The sequence below is a fragment of the Lethenteron reissneri genome, chromosome 28 (assembly GCF_015708825.2).
Source record: "Lethenteron reissneri isolate LAM-NWPU_2019-01 chromosome 28, ASM1570882v1, whole genome shotgun sequence".
Taxonomy (NCBI): domain Eukaryota; kingdom Metazoa; phylum Chordata; class Hyperoartia; order Petromyzontiformes; family Petromyzontidae; genus Lethenteron; species Lethenteron reissneri.
This window is the reverse complement of record NC_083806.1, coordinates 4,666,034-4,691,495: the sequence shown is the minus strand read 5'-3', so window position 1 is coordinate 4,691,495 and position 25,462 is coordinate 4,666,034. Positions and strand designations below refer to the sequence as shown.

Below are 25,462 nucleotides of genomic sequence, written 5' to 3'. Positions count from 1 at the left end.
GCACACAGACTCGTTGTGCCTGACAATTAATTTTCGTGAAAAATGTTTTCCAGAATTTTACACTGTTTAGGGAAAAAAAAATATTTAATTACCAATTGCTTAATGGTGGCAGACAATTATCTGACCCATAGGTGGCAGCCATCTCAAGCCAGAGGACGAGAGGACTCTAACCGCCACGCATATAAAGGATTTATAGTGAAAAACTTTGTTTTTACGGGTAAATTTTTTTTCCTTTGCTTTCTTTATGATTTGTCTGACACGTATGCGGTTTTTGTTTATTCCCGTCTCCCTGCCCCCCCCTCCCCGTTCCTACCCCTCCCCCTCTCCCTCCACCACGTCACCCCCTCACCCTCACGGCGATTCCCTCTACTCCTCCTACCCCCCTCGCTGGGGTTGGGGTCTCGACAGAAGATGATGCTAGTTGGGGCGATCATCGTCACCCTCGTGGTGATGGGGGCCGTGATCGCCTTCGCGTGACCCGGTCCCTACAGTCCTCACCCCCGACACTCGCCCCGACACTCACTCCGACACTCACCCCCTACACTCACCGCTCCTCACCCCTACACTCACCCCCTACACTCACCGCTCCTCACCCCGACACTCACCCCTACACTCACCACTCCTCACCCCCTACACTCACCTCATCCTCCTCACCCCTACACTCACCACTCCTCACCCCTACACTCACCACTCTTCACCACTACACTCACCACTCCTCACCCCTACACTCACCACTCCTCACTGCGACACTCACCCCGTCCTCTCACCGATCCTCACCACTACACTCACCCCGACACTCACCCCGACACTCACCCCCTACACTCACCGCTCCTCACCCCTACACTCACCCCTACACTCACCACTCCTCACCCCGACACTCACCCCTACACTCACCACTCCTCACCCCCTACACTCACCTCATCCTCCTCACCCCTACACTCACCACTCCTCACCCCTACACTCACCACTCTTCACCACTACACTCACCACTCCTCACCCCTACACTCACCACTCCTCACCCCCTACACTCACCACTCCTCACCCCTACACTCACCACTCTTCACCCCTTACCCTCACCCCGACACTCACCACTCCTCACCCCGACACTCAACTCATCCTCACCCCTACACTCACCACTCCTCACCCCCTACACTCACCCCTACACTCACCACTTATCACCCCTACACTCACCACTCTTCACCACACCTCACCCCTACACTCACCCCGTCCTCACCACACCTGACCACTTCTCACCCCTACACTCACCACTCTTCACCACTCCTCACCCCTTACCTTCACTCCGACACTCACCACTCCTCACCCCTACACTCACCACTCCTCACCCCTACCCTCACCACTCCTCACCCCTACACTCACCACTCCTCACCCCTACACTCACCACTCCTCACCACTACACTCGACCCATCATCACCACCACACCTCACCCTACACTCACCGCATCAACGCCACTCCTCACCCCTTACCCTCACCCCGACACTAACCACTCCTCACCCCTACACTCACCCTTGTCTTGCCCACACGTGTGGTAGACACGCGGCTGTGCGGTGGGGAGATCTTTGAGATGCGTTACGTCTCAAGCTCGCCTGACACGCAGGAGGTTTTCGTGGGTTCGACCCCGGACCCAGGCGATGCCTCCTGTTGTATATTTGGAGTTCCGAGTGTTCTCTCGCTCGCTCCGTGTGGTGGCGGTGGCGTGGATTGTTCTCCGGGTTCAACCTCCGGGTTTTTGCCAGCCAGGCCCTTTCCAACATTTAGAATCAACGCGCCGCTAGACGATTTGGCTGCTGCTATAAATCCCCCACGCGTGATGATGATGATTATATCAGGCACTTTGGTAGTGAGTTATCGTCACGCGTGGCCAGGTCGCCTATAAACGAGAGCTCATAGCTCAGTGGGGCTGAAACCTGGTGGTTAAAGAGAAACAATGGAAGGGCTGAGATGAACGCGTCTTTATTTAATACTTTACCAGCCTTGTTTCTCGACGTTTGAGCACTTTAGTCGCCTCCTCGATAGCTTCAATGCATTCGCTGCGGTTGCCCCCCCCCCCACCTCCACCCACCTACCCCCTCCCTCCCCCCACCTCCACCCCCCACCCTCCCACCTCCGCCCCCCCACCTACCCTCTCCCTCCCCCCACCTCCGCCCTCCCACCTACCCCCTCCCTCCCCCCACCTCCACCCCCCCACCCCCCCACCTACCCCCTCCCTCCCCCACCTCCACCCCCCCACCTCCGCCCCCCCACCTCCACCCCCCCAACCTCCCACCTCCGCCCCCCCCCACCTACCCCCTCCCTCCCCCACCTCCGCTCCCCCCACCTACCCCCTCCCTCCCCCCACCTCCACCCCCCACCCACCCCCTCCCTCCCCCCACCTCCACCCCCCACCCCCCCACCTCCAACCCCCACCTACCCCCTCCCTCCCCCACCCCCCACCTCCACCCCCCACCCCCCCCACCTCCAACCCCCACCTACGCCTTCCCTCCCACCCCCCACCTCCACCCCCCACCTATACCCCCCCACCCCCCACGATCTTCGAATGTGGAGGCATCGCTAACATCGCCATGTATCGCGTGCCAATCAAACAGGATGTATATATATACTGTATTGATACTGTATATATACTGTCTATATACTGTATAGATATTCTGACAGATGCTACTTTTGCCAAATTAAGTGGAAAGCCAAATGAAGGATGTGAGCCCGGGTGGGGTAGGAGGGTGGATCTGGTGTCTTTGTGCAGTCGCCGTTGAACCGGGCTGAGACCAACCACTCGCTAGCCTTGAGAAGCCGGTTTGTGTGAGTCTATGTGTCTCTGTGTGAGTCCATGGGTCTCTGTGTGAGTCTATGTGTCTCTGTGTGAGTCTATGGGTCTCTGTGTGAGTCTATGGGTCTCTGTGTGAGTCTATGGGTGTCTGTGTGAGTCCATGAGTCTCTGTGTGAGTCTATGGGTCTCTGTGTGAGTCTACGGGTCTCTGTGTGAGTCTATGTGTCTCTGTGTGAGTCTATGTGTCTCTGTGTGAGTCTATGTGTCTCTGTGTGAGTCTATGGGTCTCTGTGTGAGTCTATGGGTTCCTATGTCAGTCTATAGGTCTCTGTGTGAGTCTATGGGTCTCTGTGTGAGTCTATGGGTCTCTGTGTGAGTCTATGGTCTCTGTGTGAGTCTATGGGTCTCTGTGTGAGTCTATGGGTCTCTGTGTGGCTATGTCTCTGTGTGAGTCTAGGTCTCTGTGTGAGTCTATGGGTCTCTGTTGAGTCTATGGTCTCTGTGTGAGTCTATGGGTCTCTGTGTGAGTCTATGGTCTCTGTGTAGTCTATGGTCTCTGTGAGTCTATGGTCTCTGTGTGAGTCTATGGTCTCTGTGTAGTCTATGGGTCTCTGTGTGAGTCATGGGTCTCTGTGTGAGTCTATGGGTCTCTGTGTAGTCTATGGGTCTCTGTTGAGTCTATGGGTCTCTGTGTGAGTCATGGGTCTCTGTGTGAGTCTAGGGTCTCTGTGTGAGTCTGGTGTCTCTGTGTGAGTCTATGGGTCTCTGTGTGAGTCTATGGGTCTCGTGTGAGTCTAGGGTCTCTGTGTGAGTCTGTGGTCTCTGTGTGAGTCTATGGGTCTGTGAGTCTATGGGTCTCTGTGTGAGTCTATGGGTCTCTGTGTGAGTCTATGGGTCTCTGTGTGAGTCTATGGGTCTCTGTGTAGTCTATGGTCTCTGTGTGAGTCTATGGGTCTGTGTGAGTATATGTGTCTCTGTGTAGTCTATGGGTCTCTGTGTGAGTCATGGGTCTCTGTGTGAGTCTATGGGTCTCTGTGTAGTCTATGGGTCTCTGTTGAGTCTATGGGTCTCTGTGTGAGTCATGTGTCTCTGTGTGAGTCTAGGGTCTCTGTGAGTCTGTGGTCTCTGTGTGAGTCTATGGGTCTCTGTGTGAGTCTATGGGTCTCTGTGTGAGTCTAGGGTCTCTGTGTGAGTCTGGGTCTCTGTGTGAGTCTATGGGTCTCTGTGTGAGTCTATGGGTCTCTGTGTGAGTCTATGGGTCTCTGTGTGTCTATGTCTCTGTGTGAGTCTATGGGTCTCTGTTGAGTCTATGGTCTCTGTGTGAGTCTATGGGTCTCTGTTAGTCTATGGGTCTCTGTGTGAGTCTATGGGTCTCTGTGTGAGTCTATGGGTCTCTGTGTAGTCTATGGGTCTCTGTGTGAGTCTATGGGTCTCTGTGTGAGTCTATGGGTCTCTGTGTGAGTCTATGGGTCTCTGTGTGAGTCTATGGGTCTCTGTGTGAGTAATGGGTCTCTGTGTGAGTATATGGTCTCTGTGTGGTCTCATGGGTCTCTGTGTGAGTCATATGGGTCTCTGTGTGAGTCATGGTCTCTGTGTGAGTCTATGGGTTCTCTGGTGAGTCTATGGGTCTCTGTGTGAGTCTATGTGTCTCTGTGTGAGTCAGGGTCTCTGTGTGAGTCTTGGGTCTCTGTGTGAGTCTATGGGTCTCTGTGTAGTCTATGGGTCTCTGTGTGAGTCTATAGGTCTCTGTGTGGTAAGGTCCTGTGTGTGTCTCTGTGTGAGTCTATGGGTCTCTTGTGAGTCTATGGGTCTCTGTGTGAGTCTAGGGTCTCTGTGTGAGTCTATGGTCTCTGTGTGAGTCTATGGGTCTCTGTGTGAGTCTATGGGTCTCTGTGTGAGTCTATGGGTCTCTGTGAGTCTATGGTCTCTGTGTGAGTCTATGGGTCTCTGTGTGAGTCTATGGTCTCTGTGTGAGTCTATGGGTCTCTGGTGAGGTCATGGGTCTCTCGTGTGAGTCTATGGGTCTCTGTGTTAGTCTATGTGGTCTCTGTGTGAGTCTATGGTCTCTGTGTGAGTTCTATGGGTCCTCTGTGTTAGTCTATGTGTCTCTGTGTGAGTCTATGGGTCTCTGTGTGAGTCTATGGTCTCTGTGTGAGTCTATGGGTCTCTCTGTGAGTCTATGGTCTCTGTGTGAGTCTATGGGTCTTGTGTGAGTCTATGGGTCTCTGTGTGAGTCTGGTCTCTGTGTGAGTCTATGGGTCTCTGTGTGAGTCTATGGGTCTCTGTGTAGTCTATGGTCTCTGTGTGAGTCTATGGGTCTCTGTGTGAGTCTATGGTCTCTGTGTGAGTCTATGGGTCTCGTGTGAGTCTATGGGTCTCTGTGTGAGTCTATGGGTCTCTGTTGAGTCTATGGGTCTCTGTGTGAGTCATGGGTCTCTGTGTGAGTCATGGGTCTCTGTGTGAGTCTATGGGTCTCTGTGTGAGTCTATGGGTCTCTGTGTGAGTCTATGGGTCTCCGCGTGAGTCATGGGTCTCTGTGTGAGTCTATGGGTCTCTGTGTGAGTCTATGGGTCTCTCTGTGAGTCTATGGTCTCTGTGTGAGTCTATGGGTCTCTGTGTGAGTCTATAGTCTTGTGTGAGTCATGGGTCTCTGTGTAGTCTATGGGTCTCTGTGAGTCTATGGGTCTCTGTGTGAGTCATGGGTCTCTGTGTGAGTCTATGGGTCTCTGTGTAGTCTATGGGTCTCTGTGGTGAGTCATGGGTCTCTGTGTGAGTCATGGGTCTCTGTGTGAGTCTATGGGTCTCTGTGTGAGTCTATGGGTTCTGTGTGAGTCTATGGTCTCTGTGAGTCTATGGGTCTCTGTGTGAGTCGTGGGTCTCTGTGTGAGTCTGGGTTCTGTGAGTCTATGGGTCTCTGTGTGAGTCTATGGGTCTCTGCGTGAGTCTATGGGTATTCCTGTGAGTCTATGGGTCTTTGTGTGAGTCCATGGGTCTCTGTGTGAGTCTATGGGTCTCTGTGTGAGTCTATGGGTCTTTCTGTGAGTCTATGGGTCTCTATGTGAATCTATGGATCTCTGCGTGAGTCTACGGGTCTGTGTGAGTCTATGGGTCTCTGTGTGAGTCTATGGGTTTTTCTGTGAGTGTATGGGTTTTTCTGTGAGTTTATGGGTCTCTATATGAGTCAATGGGTACCTATGTGAGTCTATGGGTCTCTGTGTGAGTCTATGTGTCTCTGTGTGAGTCCATAGGTCTCTGTGAGTCTATGGGACTCTGTGTGAGTCTATGGGTCTCTGTGTGAGTCTATGGGTCTCTGTGTGAGTCTATGGGTCTCTCTGTGAGTCTATGGGTCTCTGTGCGAGTCTATGGGTCTCTGTGTAAGTATATGGTTATCTATGTGAGTCTATGGGTCTCTGTGTGAGTCTATGGGTCTCTGTGTGAGTCTATGGGTCTTTGTGTGAGTCTATGGGTCTCTGTGTGAGTCTATGGGTCTCTGTGTGAGTTTATGGGTCTCTGTGTGAGTCTATGGTTCTCTGTGTGACTCTATGGGTCTCTGTGTGAGTCTATGGGTATCTATGTGAGTCTATGGGTCTCTGCGTGAGTCTCTGGGTCTCTGTGTGAGTCTATGCGTCTCTGTATGAGGCTATGGGTCTCTGAGTTTATGGGTCTCTGTGTGAATCACTGGGTCTCTGTGTGAGTCTATGGGTCTCTGCGTGAGTCTATGGGTCTCTGTGTGAGTCTATGGGTCTCTGTGTGAGTCTTTGGGCCTCTATGTGGGTCTATGGGTCTCTGCGTGAGTCAATGGGACTCTGCTTGAGTCGATGGGTCTCTGTGTGAGTCAATGGGTCTCTGCGTGAGTCTATGCGTCTCTGCGTGAGTCGATGGGTCTCTCTGCAAGTCGATGGGTATGTACGCGAGTCACTGGTGATCGGGCTAAGACCATCAACTCGCTGCCCTTGAGAACCCGGTTGAATTCGCGTTATAACGGCGCGCGTTCCGCGTTATAACGGCGCGCGTTCCGCGTTGCACAACAAGTGTTCCCCAATGGATGAACCGCGTTATTAGCGAAAACGCGTTCTCTGGTGGACACCACGCGAGGACTGGCCCTACAAAGAGCCCGTCTGTTATGAATAATTAATTATTGAACGACTGAGTGAATGTAAATTCCTATAATGTTCGCGAAGGGATAGAGAGCTGCACTACGGCACTACGTTGGTCGTCGAGGCTCTGCTGATGACCACGAAACCCGATTTGCTTTTTTGTTTTCTCAAATTTGGACCCCTCCCCCCCCATCTAACCTCCCCCCCCCCCATGCTCCCCCCACCCCCATCACACCCCCATGCCCATGCCCCCTTCTCATCACACCCACCTCCACGTGACGCCCCCACCTCACCCCCCCTCTCCCCGCGTCCCTACTTCTCACCGCTGCAGTATATACATAGACTGTATGTATCGTATATACATAGACTGTATGTACCGTATATGCATAGACTGTATGTACCGTATATATATAGACTGTATGTGCAGTATATACATAAACTGTATGTACAGTCTATACATAGACTGTATGTACCGTATATACATAGACTGTATGTGCAGTATACACATAAACTGTATGTACAGTCTATACATAGACTGTATGTACCGTATATATATAGACTGTGTGTACAGTATATACATAGAATGTATGTACAGTATATACATATACTGTATGTACAGTCTATACATAGACTGTACATACAGTCTATACATAGACTGTATGTACAGTCTATACATAGACTGTATGTACCGTACGCACGCTTCGCACGGGCACCTTACGGAATAAACGCGGCCGTCACGGCCCAACAGAACCCGCGAACTGCACTTGCCCCATCGGTCTCTCGAGGCTATATGGGGGCTCTTTCTCTTTGTTTTGTCTGTCTCTGGAATTCATTGTTAGGCGCTCCACTCACTGCGCTCTCTGTGCCCATATATACACACACCTGCCCATATATACACACACCTGCCCATATATACACACACCTGCCCATATACACACGCACCTGCCCATATACACACACACCTGCCCATATACACACACACCTGCCCATATATACACACACCTGCCCATATACACACACACCTGCCCATATACACACACACCTGCCCATATACACACACACCTGCCCATATATACACACACACCTGCCCATATACACACACACCTGCCCATATACACACACACCTGCCCATATATACACACACACCTGCCCATATATACACACACCTGCCCATATACACACACACCTGCCCATATATACACACACCTGCCCATATATACACACACCTGCCCATATACACACACACCTGCCCATATACACACACACCTGCCCATATATACACACACACCTGCCCATATACACACACACACTTGCCCATATACACACACACCTGCCCATATATACACACACACCTGCCCATATATACACACACCTGCCCATATACACACACACCTGCCCATATATACACACACCTGCCCATATACACACACACCTGCCCATATATACACACACCTGCCCATATACACACACCTGCCCATATACACACACACCTGCCCATATACACACACACCTGCCCATATACAAACACACCTGTCCACATGTTGAGCCCCACGCGCCAGGTGAGTTGCACACTGCTTGACCCCGACTGAGTGAGAGACGACTTCTCGTGTTGCCCCGCGTCTATCGATTGCTGCGCTGCATTCAGATACTAACACTTGCGTGCCTGTGTACCCTCTGCGTCTGTCTGTCTGTCTGCGTGTCTGTCTGCGTGTCTGTCTGTCCGTCGACCTGCATGCTTGCCTGTCCTGTCATCCGTCTGCCTGTCTGTGTGAACGTCCGCCTGCCTGCCTACCTGCGTGTGCTGCCTTTCTACGTGCCCGCCCTCCTACCTCTCGACCTACCTGCCTGCATGCCAATATGTTCGCCTGTCTGTCTGCACGTGTGTATGCTTGCTTGTCTGTCTGTCCACCTCCCTGTCCGTCTACCCCCCCCCCCCCCCCCCCACTGGCTATTCACCCCCCTTCCTCTCTGTCCATGTTCCTGTTTTTATATCAACCTTCCGATCTGCCTGTCCCCACCACCTTGCCTCCCTGTCCACCCGTCTGTCCACCCGCTCGCCTGTACGTCTGTCCGTCCACCTCCTTGGCTCCCGGTCGACCTCCCCGCCTGTGCGTGTGTCCCTCTTGTTGTCTCTCATGTCCACCTGCCTGTCCACCCGCTCGCCTGTACGTCTGTCCGTCCACCTCATTGGCTCCCCGTCGCCCTCCCCGCCTGTGCGTGTGTCCCTCTTGTCGTCTCTCCTGTCCACCTGCCTGTCCCGTGCCTGCCCGTCCGTCTCCGCTTGTCCTCTGGGCCGCGTCCACGCCGCGGGCCCCGCGTCTCCTTCTTCCTCCTCCTGCTGCCGCTGCTGCTCCTCGTCCCCGGTCGAGCAGAAGAAAATCATGATCATCGTGTGCTGCGTGGTGCTAGGCGTGGTCATCGCTTCCACTTTCGGTGGCATTTTCGGATAAGCCACGAGACGCAGCACAACAAAGCAGCGCCCCTTCCCCCTGCTCCCCCACCCTCCCTCCCCTCTAGCCCCCCCCCCCCCCATCGCACAACCCCCCCCCCCCCCACTCTGATAAACAAAAGAAAATATCTCTCCCCGTCTTTCTCTCTCTCTCTCCCACACCACTGGGGGCCCGCACCTGCAGCGATGAAGTTGCGCGACTCGGTTGCATGCCACCGAATCGCTCGCCAGAGCGAGCGCGCGTGTGTTTGTTGTGTGTGTTTGTTGTGTATGCTGTTGTGTGGACGTCTCTCTGCAACGGGTTGCGAGCAGTTGCGCACCCCAGCCCCCCCCCCCCCCCCCGGTCGTTCGCTGTCGAGGCTGCGACGTTGGGGGGGGGGAGGTGGGTGCCATTCCCGCCGCGCCTTCTGTGCCGAGACAGCGGCGGCGGCAGGGTCGCGCGACTGTCGCTCCCCCGCTTGTAGCCACGATCCATGATGCTCCCGTTTAACTGGGCCCCGTTGCGCAACTGCTCGCTGGGACGCGGACAAAAGCAGTTGCAGGCCACACGGTTGCCGCAACTGATCGCTTCGGGTTAAGAGCCCCCCCTGCCCCCGCCCCCGCCCGCCCCGAGGCTTAAATTTAAAAATGTCCCCTCGTTGCTCCGTCGTCATCTGACGCGAAGCTGTCCTGTCCACTTTACTCTTTCTCCGTCTTGGCATCTCTCCTGTCTCTCTCTCTCTTATCTCTCTCTCTCTCTGTCTGTAACTTCCCCCCCTCCTCTGATCCCCCCGTTCCAACCCCGCCCCCCCCCTGGCCCCCCATCCCCCGCCCCCTCCCGTGTGCACCGACCCCCACCGAGAGACGCAGTAACAGCGGTGGACTATACCGAAGACAAATTATCTTGCCAGCACGTGGCCACACATTTGACTTCGACCTTCAACGGCAGTCGGGCGCGTGTTGCGTGCTGCCACTCATGGCCAGCGAGATTTAGCTTGTAAAATAACCCAAAAGGGAAGACCGCGCGTCATCGTTATCCGCTGCTGTGGATCATTGTGGGTAATTAAAAAAGAAAATATGCAGCCGCTTTGATTGATTGTATACTTAATTACCCGCAAACCTGCACCAGGAGCGCATAATGAGCGGCGCATGCTTCATTGCCACGCGCCTCGCTTGATGTCGGCCGATTCGAGAAAGTTGCTAGCAACTTCTGGTCGATTGATTTATTTATCGAGTCGAATCGGACCAGGTTCGGAATGCGAGCTGGTCCAAAATTAATTAAGACCCCAGTGAAACAGTTTAGATTTTTAAGAACCAATCCGCTCGCTCCGCGTCACCCTACCGGGGGACCAATCCGATAACCGGACGTCGACTCACGTTTCCTTTTTAGAATCAGAATCTTTATTTAGAGAGGAGGAGGAACCCGATGTGGCTGTGAAGCTCTTTGATAGGTGTCCGGTGTAGGCAGGTCAGCGAGTTCGCGTGGCCACGTGTTCCGGAACGCCCGGATCGATTTTTTTTTTTATTATTTAAAATTATTTACATATTGGAGTAGAATAACGGTGAAAATCTGAATAATGTGCAAGATATGAAGTACAACATTTAGTTTGTTTCTTGGAGTGAGTGGACTGCAAGTGATCCACTTGATCTGGGCATTAGGCAAATTCTAGGCATGTGACGATGAATCGATTTCAAAATATATATTATTTACACTCACGATGGATGAATGCATGCGTTGTATCGTGTGCGTAAGAGATTTGATTACTGGCGATCTGTGTGATTAGGTGATTTGTGATGTGTGTAGATGTTTTTGAAAGCATTTAGGCCAGCGGAGCGAACGAGACGATACCAACGAGACGATACAAACGAGACGATACAAACGAAACAATACAAACGAGACAATACAAACGAGACAATACACACGAGACAATACAAACGAGACAATACAAACGAGACAATGCAAACGAGACAATACAAACGAGACAATACAGACGAGACAATACAAACCAGATAATACAAACGAGACAGAGCAAACGAGACAAAACACAGCAGACAGAGTGGATGAAAAAGCTACAAACGATGCCAGACAATAGGAGCGAGATAGAACTAAAGAGACGGAACAACCGAGGCAACGTGAACGAAAGAGAGAACAAACGGAGACGAAAAATCAAAATGAGGCAGAACAAAACGAGTCGTTGGAAAAACGATTTTTCAAAACAAAAACTCTTGCATTGAACCGAATCATTCATCTCGGTTTGCCACACGGAAATCGTCACGTGCCTACCCTGAGTATCCTGTCTGCTGTCCCCGAACCGACCTCTCACCTCTATTGCTCGACGATGATTGGTTACAAAATTTGGCGCCTTCGTGAGGAAATGTTTAAAAAAATGGCGCGTGGCGTTTACTTGTGGACGTGACGTCACAACGGATGAACGTGCGCACGTGCGCAGCGAACCAACCTTTGTGTCGCCATTTTGTCTTCGCCGCCGCCGCCACCAATCGCGTGCCTGCGTTCAGAAAAACAAAATTACCACGAAGCGATCGAGCACTTTGGTGACGTCACCGACATCCATGTGGGGGAAGGGGGGCGGGGGTAAGGGGGGGGTATGGGGGGGTGTTGGTGCACACTGGGGGCTAGGCAGCCAGACTTAGCCCCTATATCCGTTGTATAAAACAAAAAAAAACAAAAAACACGTGTTTTGAAACAATTGATGCATGGCGTTCTGTGATTAGTTTGAGAGCAAAAAAAAAAACATTTAAGTCAAAACTAAAAAAAAATCCTTCGTGTTGTATTGGTTGATAAGTGCTGAGAAGCGCCGGTCATTTGCAATGTAGGGAATGCTGATGTGTTCATCGTGTATTGGTAATTTCACGACAAATACCCCCCCTCCTGCCCCCTCCCCTCAACCCCCCTTTCTCCGTCCTCCGCTCCTCAACCTCCCCCCTCCCTCCGTCCTACCCACCCCCCCACCCGCCATCTTCTCCCCCGAAAACTCCCCCCAAACAACCTTTGCCCCACAATCGACATAACCCAGGCTCACTTTTCCCCACAAGGTCCCCCCGTAATGCCAACACGGGCTGTTGGGGAAAGTGCCGGTTAGCGGGCAGCACCCATGAGGGCGGTGGTGGTGGCGGTGTGGTCTCAACCACTACGCCCGGCCGCCTTTGTCCGTCCCCCACCCCCTCCCGCTTCGCTACTGATGCTTTACACACCGCACCATCAGGGGAGCTTCCCACGACAGGTTCAGCTGTCCGCTTCCGATGTTGGCCCGTGAGCGGCAAATCAAAACCAGGGACGCCGGGTCCGCCGTGCAGCGCGCTGACCTCTGGGTCACGTGCACACGCGGCGTCACGCGCACGCTCACACGATCGAGACACGTGACCCCGTGACTGGCTCGTCACTTCTTACCCGGTGACTTTATCCGGAACGCAGCCAAGGCTGGCCACGAGTAGAGATGATCGGCATAAGGCACTGCCGCTGGAGTACAGAAGCATGGCGATTCATTTTGTGTGGGAAGTCAAAGATGATTGTCCTGTGGATAGACTCGCCCCCCCCTCTCTCCGCACCCCGCCATAGGAATGTGGAATTTCCACCATTGGCTCTCCTGGGACTGTCTTCAGTTGATGAGCACCGATGCTTCAATGTTCATGTGAACAAGAAATCATCACTTTAAAGTTTTGGCTTTTCATATTTAGTATAAATTATTGTCCATAGGATCAAAGGAATATGTTAACGGGATTGTAGAATTATTTACCCAATGTTCCTATAACCCTATGAAGCGGGGGAGTAGGGGGGAGGGGGGGAATAGGTTATAAACAATTTACGAGGTCAAATTATTTGGGTGAGATGGATCGAGTGTGACCTACGGTAAGGATCAGGGTTAGGGTAATGGTTCGCGTGAGACCTAGGGTTTGGGTCAGGGTGTGACTTAATTTTAGGTTGTGACCTAGGGGAAGGGTGATATGGGTTAGCACCCGATTTTCTAAGTAAGCTACAGATTATGGCCTCACGTTATGCATATCCTCAAAATACGTAAAAAAAACTAAAGCGTTAATTTGCATTCTGATATCATAAAATATATATTCAGCAATTCCTCGATGGAAGGGCCTCTTAAGCTTGACTTAGCCTGAGGGCCACAGCAGTGCCATAATGCAGCCCCTGGTCAGGGTGTGATCTAGGGTCAGGCTGTGATCTAGGATCAGGGTGTGATCTAGGGTCAGGCTGTGATCTAGAATCAGGGTGTGATCTCGGATCAGGGTGTGATCTAGGATCAGGCTGTGATCTAGGGTCAGGCTGTGATCTCGGATCAGGGTGTGACCGAGGATCAGGGTGTGATCTAGGATCAGGGTGTGATCTAGGGTCAGGCTGTGATCTAGGATCAGGGTGTGATCTAGGGTCAGACTGTGATCTCGGATCAGGGTGTGATCTAGGATCAGGGTGTGACCGAGGATCAGGGTGTGACCGAGGGCAACATCACTCAACACAACTAAACCCAAACACAAAGCCGCTCAAGATGCTCCAGCTCCACGCTTTGTGGGACTTTAAACTCCCTCCCCCCACCCTCCGCTCCGCTCCCCTCCCCACTCCCATCACTCCCCTACCCTCCCCCTTCCGTCTAGAATTTAAGTAACTTCCACCCGTAGGCGTGATGAGTATGTAGTGACAGCAGCAGGCATTTTGCAATACGTGACCAAATAATAATATTAATAATAATTCATAATGACGACGGTGATGATGATTATACTGATGATGGTGATGATGATAATGATGATCATTCTTATTATTGTATAGATGTTATACAGACATACAAAGCACAAACAAACATGTCGGTACACCTGCCACTAGTGAACGGGGGGCGGGGGGGGGGCTCTTACTGCATCGCTCGTTTCAAAGCTCGGCCAGGTGCTGGGCTCAGCACGCAGGGCAGAGGGCTCGTCTCCAGCGGGGTATTGATCGCTGGTGATGTCTTCAACGAGTGTCTCTGGCTGGAGTGTGTTAACGAAATCCCCCTACCCTCCAGAGCACCGTGCCGCCGCGGATCACCGCGCATTCTGCTTTGGCTACGGCAAATACTTGGATGTTCATTCACAAGGGCAATATTTTTTTAATGAGCACACACACACGCACGCGTCCACGCACATGCACGCGCACACGCACACATGCACACACGCACACACATGCACACACGCACACACGCGCACACACACACGCGCACACACACTGCCACTCTCGAGTGGGTATCCGTTGCGCGTGACACTTTACCCACATGCATACGTGCACGCAAGTATCACGTGCACGCGCACACCACTTGCACACAGCAGCAGCAGCAGCGGCAATTATTCGCCACGTGCTAGCACCTTTGAGGCTCTTGCTGCGCAGGCAAAGAGAGGTCACGGACCCCCCCCCCGCCACGTGTGTACGTGGGTTGACGACTCACCGAGATGTACATACACAGAATAAGGCAAAGGTCACCCCGATAGCCCAAAAACACGACTGTCGGAGGGCAAGTGCCGTCAGCGAGCACCGAATTAAAGTCTGGCACGGCGCACGACTTAGGTGGGGGGAGGGGTAGAGAGGTGTGGGGGGGGGCAGCATCACGCCCGACCGCCTTTGTCTCACTCGCACGTAACGCAGAACTGTGCACTCTCTCTCCGTGCAAGTGCCACAACAACGTGTTGCTCGGTGGACAGCTGGAAATACGCGAAGGCTAAGCGGGTGTCGAGCCTGGTTTCGTACCCGCATTGGGTGACCGCCACCACCGGGGCTTGCCAGGTGTTGTAGGCTGGGGGGTGTGGGGGTGTTGTGAAACGCGACCAGCATTCTTCAATCCATAAATGTGGAGCTTTGAATGTCACCCATCCTCCCTCGTATAGAGCGCGGTGTTTATTCAATTGGCCGACATCCGCAATTGTTTGCAGAACCCTTCCGAACAAAGAGTCTTGGTGATTGTTTAAGAAGGAGCATCACTCATCGAGGGGAGGAGACGATTTTCATTCAGGTTCCTATTTCATTCGCGTAATAAGCCCCCCCCCCTCCTTCAGCCCACCGCACGCCTACCCAGTCCGTAGTCGTTTGACCATACTTCACCACGCTGGTCAGTGCTAGTTGATGAAGTTCTCAGTGGGTGGATTTGGTGGTTGGTGGAGTAGGATCGGATCGGACATCGCTCGCTCGCTCGCTCGTTCACCCGCCACTGATGGTAGCCGTGGCTGTTGGGGTGGAATCCAGGTGGCACGGTGGAGGGGTGGGTGAGTGGTGGGGGGGGGGGTCGTAGCGCAGTGCGCTAACCATTGCGCCACCGCTCTCATCCCGTGTTTTCAACTAAATTGCAAAACAAATAATAGTAATAAATTTAATCTCCCCCCACCACCACAAAGCAATTGGCAGAAATCTCACAGCTGTTCCAGAGCCTTAAATAATTCTACTTGATTTGCCTCGAGCAGTTACAGTGTGAATGCATGCTCACACACATATTTTACGCACATACATACCGACATGCGGACACACGCATAAGTGAACAGACATACATACAGACATGTACTGTAAATACACGCACGCACACAGGTGAACAAACATACATGGAGATCCATGGATGGGTACATACACAAAGACAAAAGTCCCCTGTATAGCCTTAACAGACTGTCGGGGCAAGTGCTGTCAGCGAGCACCTATTAATGGCCGGAACGACACAAGAGGCGGGAGTTGTGGCCATATCCACGCCCGACCGTCTTTGTCTCCCGAGTGGCGATGTTTACACATTGCACCAAGTACTCATTTGAGGCTGAGTCAACCTAGGGGAGGCCCAGGAGAGGTTCAGATATCCGTCGCCGATGTTGGTGGCCGTGAGCGGATTCCACTGCGCAGCGTAGCGCTAACCGTAACACACACAGACACACACACATACACGCACACACATGGAGACGAATTGACACGGTACACACGCACATACTCGTACACCCACACTCGTGCACACAAACACGCGACAACAACAACAATCACCGTTCGCTGTGACGTCACCACGGCGCTTGTGTCACGCTCGGTGCACAATCACAGACACACACACATTAATATAATCACCCCACCTCCACCCCACAAAACACAGACACACACAAAGACACAAACACGCACAAATATGTCAAACTGATTGCGTCCACAAACCGCTCACGAGATCTGCTCGTTTCAGCTCAGAGGGTATAGCAACCGTCATCGGCATCAGCAACAACATCGGCATCAACAACATGGACATCAACAACATCAACAACAGCATAGACATCAACAACAACAACAGCAACAACATGGACAACTTGATGAGCGAACTTACACGTTCAGCAGAGCCCAGGGGAGTTGCTCTTCTCGATTCGTATCGACACTAGGCAGGTTTTCATCGATCCAAACGAAGCGAATCGAACACACGCACGCGGGGCGCGCACAACACACCGACGACGTCACAATAAGCGCGTGCGTGCGCATGCGCGTGCGCGCGCGCCGACGATGACGTCACAATAAGCGCGTGCGTGCGCATGCGCGCGCGCGCCGACGATGACGTCACAACGAGCGCGTGCGCGCGCAGCCGCGCGTCTCCACGGCGTTCTTCCACATCCCGCGTGTCGCGTCGCGGAGAGTCCGAGTTGAGTCCGTCACGCCGTGGGCCGCGCTGTGTTGCAAAAAGTCGCGCCGCTGCCGTGAGTTGCGCCTTTCCCCCCACACCCCCCCCCCCTCCTTGAGTCCTCTCCCCAAAAGTCGTCGTCTCCCCTCCGCCCCTCCCGAGTTGACGCTTTAGGTCGCGTGTTATGTTGCGTTTGTCGGCGGTCGAGTCGCGACAAGTCGCCCCGAGTTGCCGCCCCAACTCGCCCTCCCTGCCACGCCTGTAATCCCCCCCCTCCCCCCACCCCCGCCCCGTTCCCCACAAAGTTGCGGCAAGTTGCTCGTCTTCGTGTTGTTGCGCGGTGATTAAGTGCGTGTTGCCGAGCTTTACGAGGTTTAGAGTCGGAAGAGTTTGAATTCCACCCCCCCCCCCCCCCCCCCCACCGATGCTACCACTGAGCCTTTTCGCAGGCGCGAGCGTGACGTCACAGCGACCTCGCCGTGACGTCGCCGCGACGTCACAAAGAGGGCGTCGAAGCGAGGCGTCGTTTTAAGCTTCCTCCCTCCGCCGACGACGGTGAGGGCTGGAGGTCGCGTTTTCGCTGCCGAGTTGACTCTGTCGACGGAATGTTACCGCCGCACAAGCTCAAGCCGACTTTACTACGTCGGGGGTCGGTAACGGCGGCGGTTAAACTTAACTTTGCGATGCCCGGCCACGTGGACACAAGGCAGCGCGTGTGAAAACGCCAAGTGCCGCATTCGTTCGGGGGAATAACCAGAAAACCAGTGATGGACCAGAGATCCCTTCGACTCAGTTCCTACTGGGGGTGTGTCGACTCGGAACTGATATTCCTTTCTACACCCTGCCCTCAGAACGACCCCCCCCCCCCCCGTGCCCCCGCCCCCTTGCCACCCCCCACCCCCCTGCCCAGCACCACCCCCAACCCCATTCCTTCCTGTGACTCTCAAACTACCGCTCAGTATTTTCTCACACAAAACAGACAGATGGATCGTTTATTGTTTCACGCAGATGAGAACCCATCGATACACAGGCATCTTTTTTTTTCCACTGGCACATTCAAGCCACGCTTGCACCGTGCACAGCCAGCCCAGTGCGGCTCAGGAAGCGCCAAGTTGTCTTTTTTCCACTGCAGAAGCCGAGCCGCGCCGCTACTAACGTGACATACAATGCACGAGGCGAGATGCGTTGTGTCCTCACGGCGTTACTGGCTGCCGGCACAAGCAACAGACGCATCATTGGCCACGCCCATGGCTCTGCTTGGACTCGAGTCCAATTCAGGCGCATCCTTAGTGAGGCCAGCGTAGATCGGCAAATATCCAGTGAAAAACCACCCGCACTGTGAGGGCCCTGGCTCGGCTCGGATGTGCCAGTGGAAATGAGGAACACCGAGATAGTTTTCAAGGGAGATGTGGGACATGCACAGGCAAATGCAGGGATGAATACAATTGTCAAAGACGTTGAATTCGATGAAAAACATCCTAAAGTGAGATTCAAAATAAAAACACCCCCACCCCACCACCTCCCTCGACTGTTAACAAATCTGCCGATTGTCATTCGGGGTGTAACGATGCAATGAGACTCCAAAAATTTGACAAAAAATAATCGCTTATAGAATTTTATTTGCTGACATTAATCGAATCACTTGGGGGCGTTAATTGTTACACACAGAATTGTTTAAATTATAATGCCGATTGTTTCCGTATTCTCCCGATTATAAGACGCACTATTTCCACCCCCTCCTCCCACCCCCTGATCACGAGACCCAGTGTGCAGGTGGTGGTGGAGTAGGTGGAGGTGGTGGAGAGGTGAGCTGGAATTGACATGACCTGGTCCTGGATTTGAACTTATTCGATCAATAACCCTTAACATTTGCCACTTGCACGATCTCAGTCCTAAGACAGTATTCTGACACGTCATTATTACCGTGCATATTTAAAAACAAACCCATTAAAACGATCACGAACACAATCGCGTGCTCGCGAACACACACCGCTGATCGATCTCACGCATTGTCCCCCGCTCTGAGTGGTGTTGAGTTGACATCCCGTTTAGGGACCCCCACGAGGGGGGTGGAGGCGGGGGGGGAGAGCGGAGGGCATTTGCGAGCAGAACAAACACAGGGGCGTGGTGTTTGCCGGATGGAGACAGCGAGACGCGGGGGGGGGGGGGGTGTGCACGATAGTGATTCTTGCGTCAATGAGCGCGTTGCGAGAATCGGTCAACGTACGCCGAGGTTTCAATAAGGTGCAACTTTGTCGCGGGCAACTTGCGGATCGACGGACATCGCAAACGTTGGGCCCAACGTTGAGCAAACGTTGGGCACAACGTCCCACGTTTACTTGACTCGTCCATTCGTGCAACCGAGCCGCGCCAGGCTGGCCCGTGCCCGAGCCCGTGCCCAAGCCCGTGCCCAAACCCGTGCCGAGCCGTTGCAACAAAATTGCGCGCGGGTCCCAGACGCAAATGGAACCTTCGTTCCGCGGACGCGAACGAAACAAAGTTGCACCGCTCGAGTTCGGATTTCAAGTTGCCGGGAATCGTTTCGGTTGCGTCAGAGTTGCGTGCGACCCCAGTGGACAGGCAAGGTCTGAGCTTGACTCTGGGTGCAGGCAGAGGCAGTGACCTATGACCTATGCAGTTCGTGGGCAGCCAAAGCCAGAGCAGGGTGCATCCCACCTGTGGGTGCCACCTGAGGTGTGGCATGAATTTAGCGGTTCCGATGCCTTTATGTGGTCAACGACGGGTGAATTATGTGATGGCCACTTGAAATTAGTGGGGTTGTCAAATAATTCGCTCCCTATTGTCCAAATAAATAAATGGGCAAGACGAACGCTTTTTTTTCTACCTTAGGTGGTACCCATTTCTGCTCTGGCCGATGGACTAAAGTGGTGAGTGGCTGACAGTTTGATGAGCAACATGATGATGATGATGATAATAACAAGAGTTGTTGTTGTTGTTCGAGTGAAAATGTAAAAGTCAAGGCGTCTGGCCTGCTCAATTCGAGTAGTGGGACGTCCAGATCCACATTCCCACGGCGGTGCCCAGTTCATCCAAATGTTCACCACTTGTTGAATGGTCACAAAGTGGTACGAATTCATTTTGGCCACGTCGGAGATAAGATTATGATGGAGATGATAATGGGGACGGTGGTGATGGCGATGACGGTGATGATGGTAATGTTAATTATGATGGAAATGATGGTGACGATGATGATGATACATCATCTCCCTTGTCAACAAAACAACTACAACAATAAACATTCCATTACCGCAACCACCACCACCACGACCCTGCTATCTCTCACCCTGGACTCAAACCCACTCCTCTTATGCTGCAGACGAACTCGCCATGCAACCTCCTTGTCTGCCCGTAAACGAAGATGGTCAACACTTGAACGACGAGGTTACGCAACCTGGTTGCATGCAACGCAATCGCGTACATACGTGTGTTGGGACGTCTCTGCAACCAGTTGCGCAATCAGTTGCGTGCAACCAATTCACACGCGCGGAAGTCTCTGCAACCAATTGCAGGCAATTGCGCTACCAGATGCATGCAAGGGAATCACTTTCGTGTGGAATTCTCTGCGACCCGTTGCGAGCAGTTGCGCAACCAGTTGCATGGGTTAGTGTTAGAGGGGTAGAGTCAAATAGTCGACTTTAAAGAAAAAATGGAATCGAATTTTATTGACTTACATTCCTGGTCGGAACGATGTTTTAACCGCCCGTACGCGTGGGGGATGATTGGTTTTCGCGCGAGGACTTTTTTCCGACAAAGTCTTAAGAATGAGGCTTTACTCCAGAAGCTTCATTGACTCGGATCTTGGTTAGTGTAGTTATTGATTACGACATTGATGATGATGATGATTAATTAATTAATTAACAGGGCTTAATTTCGCGGTGGGGGGGGGAGAGCGGTTCAGGGAGCAGAGCAAAGCGGAATGATTCGCGAGTTCAAATCCCGGTTGTTGCGGGTTCACTCAGCCCATCATTCTGCCGGGGCCGATAAAATAGGCACCACCTTTGTGGGGATGATCAACGGTGGATTGCCCTCTTGAGAGGCTCCCCCTCCCCGGCATAGTAATGTGGAATTTCCTCCACTGACTTGTTTGAGCAAGAAATAGTAACTCTCATAACCACGCCGCCCACCCCATCCACGACATGGGGGGGGGGGGGGGGGAGAGGGGGGAGTACTTTCTAGAGCTCAGCCCTGGACAGCTCCAGCTCGACATTAAGCCCTGGTGGTTAATCTACAGCGGTAGGGAAGAAGTGTGATCGGGTTTCGCTTCCGTCTTTCTCCGCACAGCGCTGCATGCATGAGCTGGGTTCGACACCAGTTGCCCGTGCGAAGAACAAAACCTGTACATAGCCCCGCACCCCCCATCTAACCCCACCGTACCCCGCCCCCTGAACCCCCTAAATTCCCCGCCACCCCTCCCCCTTTAATCTCCCCCCCACCTAACCCGCCCCCAATTTCCCCATTCAATTCACTGCGTCCGTGTGATGTCAATGCATGTTAATTTTACGAATTGAACGATGGGTGTTTAACTTTTTACGTCGAATTTAAGTTCCTTGTTCCGTCGTATTGAACTGAGAGAACAGCACACACACACGCACGCGCATACACAATGCGTTCAATAAATATGATCAAAATATCAAATACATATATATCAAATCGGTGATAGAAAACATATGAAGCGTTCAACCTGAAACCGAGATGACGCCGGTGAACGCGGCGACGCAAGCGTGGCAAGAGGAGTAATTGAATTGCTAAGTTGGCGAATTAATTAATTACGAGATCAGCAGTTGATTGAGTTTAATTTATTTTTGTCTCCCCGATGAGTAGAAATGTCACCGCAGTGGGGGTCGATACCTCCGCCTTAGCCTCCTCTCTCTCTCTCTCGGCTCCCTCGTTATCCATCACCCCTTTGGCATCACACCACCCAAACCTTGACGCCCCTTTTGCCTGACAGACAACAGTCGACCCTTGTGATTGGTGGGGGGGGGGGGCGTTAATTCGTTCACCGATTTGACCGTTTCACGTGAACCACGGTTGCTGAACACACAAAGACAAAGATCCCCCCCCCCCAGCCCCCTGTCGCCTTGACAAACTGTTAGTGGCAAGCGCTGTTAGCGAGTAGCACTGAGGGGGCTGGGTGGCCTGCACCACGCCCGTCAAGCACAAAGACAAAGCCCCCCCCCCCCCCCTATAGCCTTAACAGACTGTTGGGCCAAGTGCTGTTTAGCGAGCACACACACACACGCACGCACAGCCAACAGGCCCAAAGAGCCAAGCGCCCAGCAACAACCAGCACCTCCCAACAATAATAATAATAACGGCAGCTACATTCGCTCCTGTTTGGGGAAAACTGACATCCAGATGCAATCACGAGGCCACATGTCCATCGTAATGAGAGGGTTTATTTAGACTGCAGGAGGAACCCGATGAGATATGAAGCTCTTTAACGCAGATGTCCAGTAGGGCGGCTCAGCGAGTTCCACGAGGAAGCAACAGAAAGACACGGCAGGAGCGCAGAATAGAGAGAGGGTAAGCACGTGACTCAAACAAATTTATAGTTTAAGTAAAAAGTACATTTTGCAAAAATCCCTGCCGATGTAGGGATGTATGCTTCTGTCGGTATTAAATCGATACGAGTCGACCACCACTTGCCTTTGGCATTGAACGAGAACATAAAATCTTTGTACCCGTAGCACCACCACCACCAGCAGCAACAGCAGCACGACGGGAAGGGGAGGAGAGTCAAGGATGCGATGGGTGGGACAAAGAGCAAGGGGGGGGGCGGGAGAGAGAAGAGAATGGGGAGGATGAGAAGGATGGAGGAGGAGGAGTGGAGAAACGCGAGCGAAGGGGTCAGGGGAGGTGAGGAGAGGGAGGAGAGAGGGGGGAGAGGCGACACCAGGGCATGGACGCTGCTGCTGCTGCTACACGGACGGAGGAGGCGGCGTCTGTTTTCACAGTGGGCGGGCGGCGCGGGGAGGGGTTCAGAATGGGCGTGGCCACACACAGAAGCCACGTGGTTTGCGGGAGGCTTGAGCCGATTTAGATGATGAGATTATAATAAGAGCTTGCGAGAGCGAGACGATGATGATGGGAGGAGGGAATTCCAAAGTGGAGCAGTGTAAGGGAAGAAGCGGAGAGAGAGACGTGAGGTGAGCTGCCGTGCCGTGGTGGTGGTGGTGTAGCGGGTAGTGTAGCGGGTAGTGTAGCGGGTAGTGTAGCGGGTAGTGTAGCGGGTAGTGTAGCGGGTAGTGTAGCGGGTAGTGTAGCGGGTAGTGTAGCGGGTAGTGTAGCGGGTAGCGCACTGCGCTACGAACCCGGAGACCACAGGTTCGATTCCCGCTCACGGCCAACACCCGTGACGATTATTTGAATCGGTCATGGGCCTCGCTAAGGTCGACTCGGCCTCAAATTAGTGTATGGTGCGGTGTGTGGAACACCACTTGCCCCAACAGTTTATGAAGGCTACACACGGGCGATCTTTTATCTTTGTTTGTGGTTGAGTCGCCGTGCGGTGGGTGGCACGGAACAGTCAGTGTCTGGTGGAGACCGAGTCCTCAACACGGACGGTGGAGGAATCGGCGAGGGGAGTTCACGGCAAGAGTCACCGTGGCAGTCGTAGCGATAGAAGTGTGATGAGGAGGCGACAGAGCTAAACTAAGCTATATTCTTGGTTCTTTCGGTAAAGTCACGTAGAAGGGAAACAATAAAATAATTAAAATATAAAACAAATTTTTTTATTGTTTTATATTAAAAAAAAATATAAAACAATACAATTTTATTGTTTTATATTTTATAAAACAATAACATTTTATTGTTTAATATTTGTATTATTTTATTGTTTCCCTTCTACGTGACTTTACCGAAAGAACCCAGAATATGAATCCCTGCAGTCACGAAAGCTTTAAATCAAATTTTTAACTAAGCGATGTTTATTGCACCAGGTTAGGCCCACTTAGCTTGTATAGCTCTTCTTCAGAAGCGACCTGGCCACCCAAACGAAGTGGCTTATCACGTGCAAATGTATCGCAGCCGAATACTCTACGAACGCACGTTGACTCTAAATGTGGAGGGGAAAACCTGGAGGACCGGGGGATAAAATCCACGCGATCACGGGGAGAGCACGCAACCTCCAAATAGACAGCAGCAGGCGTCAGGGGTGGGAGATCGAACCGACGGCCTCCTGCACACCAGGCGAGGTAGTTAACATCTCGCGATCGTGGCGAGATCACTGCCCGCCGGTGAGCGAGGGACCCAATGCAGCACGTGATAGCCGACTCTGAAGGTTGCCGATCTTTAATAGTCCACCCTATAGACTTCAAGGATACCATCATCAGCAGCATCATCATCACCAGTGGCATCGTCATCTTTGGCAGCAGCAATCAGCAATTGTCACCATTCATTCATTGCATCATAGTATCATCAGCAGTCGTATGAGCAGTTGTAGCAGGAGCAGCAGTAGTAACATAATCATGGTTATAAACAGCAGCAGGCGCATTATTATCAGGATCATTGTCCTCAGCAGCAGCAACATCAGCAGCAGTAGCAGGATCATCATCAGCAGCAGCAGGATCATCAGCAGCAGCAGTAGCAGGATCATCATCAGCAGCAGCAGGATCATCAGCAGCAGTAGCAGCATCAGCAGCATCTGCAGCAGTAGCAGAATCATCAGCAGTAGCAGGATCATCAGCAGCAGCAGCAGTAGCAGGATCATCATCAGCAGCAGTAGCAGGATCATCATCAGCAGCAGTAGCAGGATCATCATCAGCAGCAGTAGCAGAATCATCAGCAGCAGCAGTAGCAGGATCATCATCAGCAGCAGTAGCAGAATCATCAGCAGTAGCAGGATCATCATCAGCAGCAGCAGCAGTAGCAGGATCATCATCAGCAGCAGTAGCAGAATCATCAGCATCTGCAGCAGTAACAGGATCATCAACTGTGTAAAAGTAGGCGAGGATAACGTAGGGAGGGAGAGCAGGGTGGTGGGGGGGGGGGCTGCCTGATCATCACCGCCACGTGCACCGGTTGAGTCGCCCAGACATTTGGTAGCTTTAGCCACTACCTCAAACTCTCACCCAAACAAGAGTAGCCAACCAAACACCCCCCTCTCACCCTACCATACTAACCCTAACCATAGCCACGCTAACCAATCAGACGCGAGCCCCCACCCTACCCTACTAGCACTACCCCTAGCCACGATAGCCAATCAGACACTAGCCCCCACCCTACCCTACTAGCACTACCCCTAGCCACGCTAGCCAATCAGACGCTAGCCCCCACCCTACCCTACTAGCACTACCCCTAGCCACGATAGCCAATCAGACGCTAGCCCCCACCCTACCCTACTAGCACTACCCCTAACCACGCTAGCCAATCAGACGCTAGCCCCACCCTACCCTACTAGCACTACCACTAGCCACGCTAGCCAATCAGACACTTGCCCCCACCCTACCCGACTAACACTACCCCTAGCCACGCTAGCCAATCAGACACTAGCCCCCACCCTACCCTACTAGCACTACCCCTAGCCACG

At 52.7% G+C, this 25,462-nt stretch overlaps 1 protein-coding gene across 7 annotated transcripts in view; it reads left to right on the top strand.

Annotated features, from left to right (window-relative positions):
• The window catches only part of LOC133348840 (syntaxin-1A), a 91,591-nt gene extending 67,963 nt beyond the window's left edge, over positions 1 to 23,628 (top strand). For 2 of the 7 annotated variants that reach the window (XM_061561893.1, XM_061561888.1), the window contains one exon: positions 9,252 to 9,397. In XM_061561893.1, coding sequence (XP_061417877.1) covers positions 9,252 to 9,329 — 78 coding nt within the window. In that variant the 3' untranslated portion in view covers positions 9,330 to 9,397. Of the gene's footprint in view, positions 1 to 408; positions 2,063 to 9,251; positions 9,398 to 21,216 lie in introns of those variants that run through there. The other 5 variants (XM_061561892.1, XM_061561890.1, XM_061561889.1 and 2 more) reach the window with 5 other exon arrangements.
• Positions 23,629 to 25,462: the final 1,834 nt, after the last annotated feature.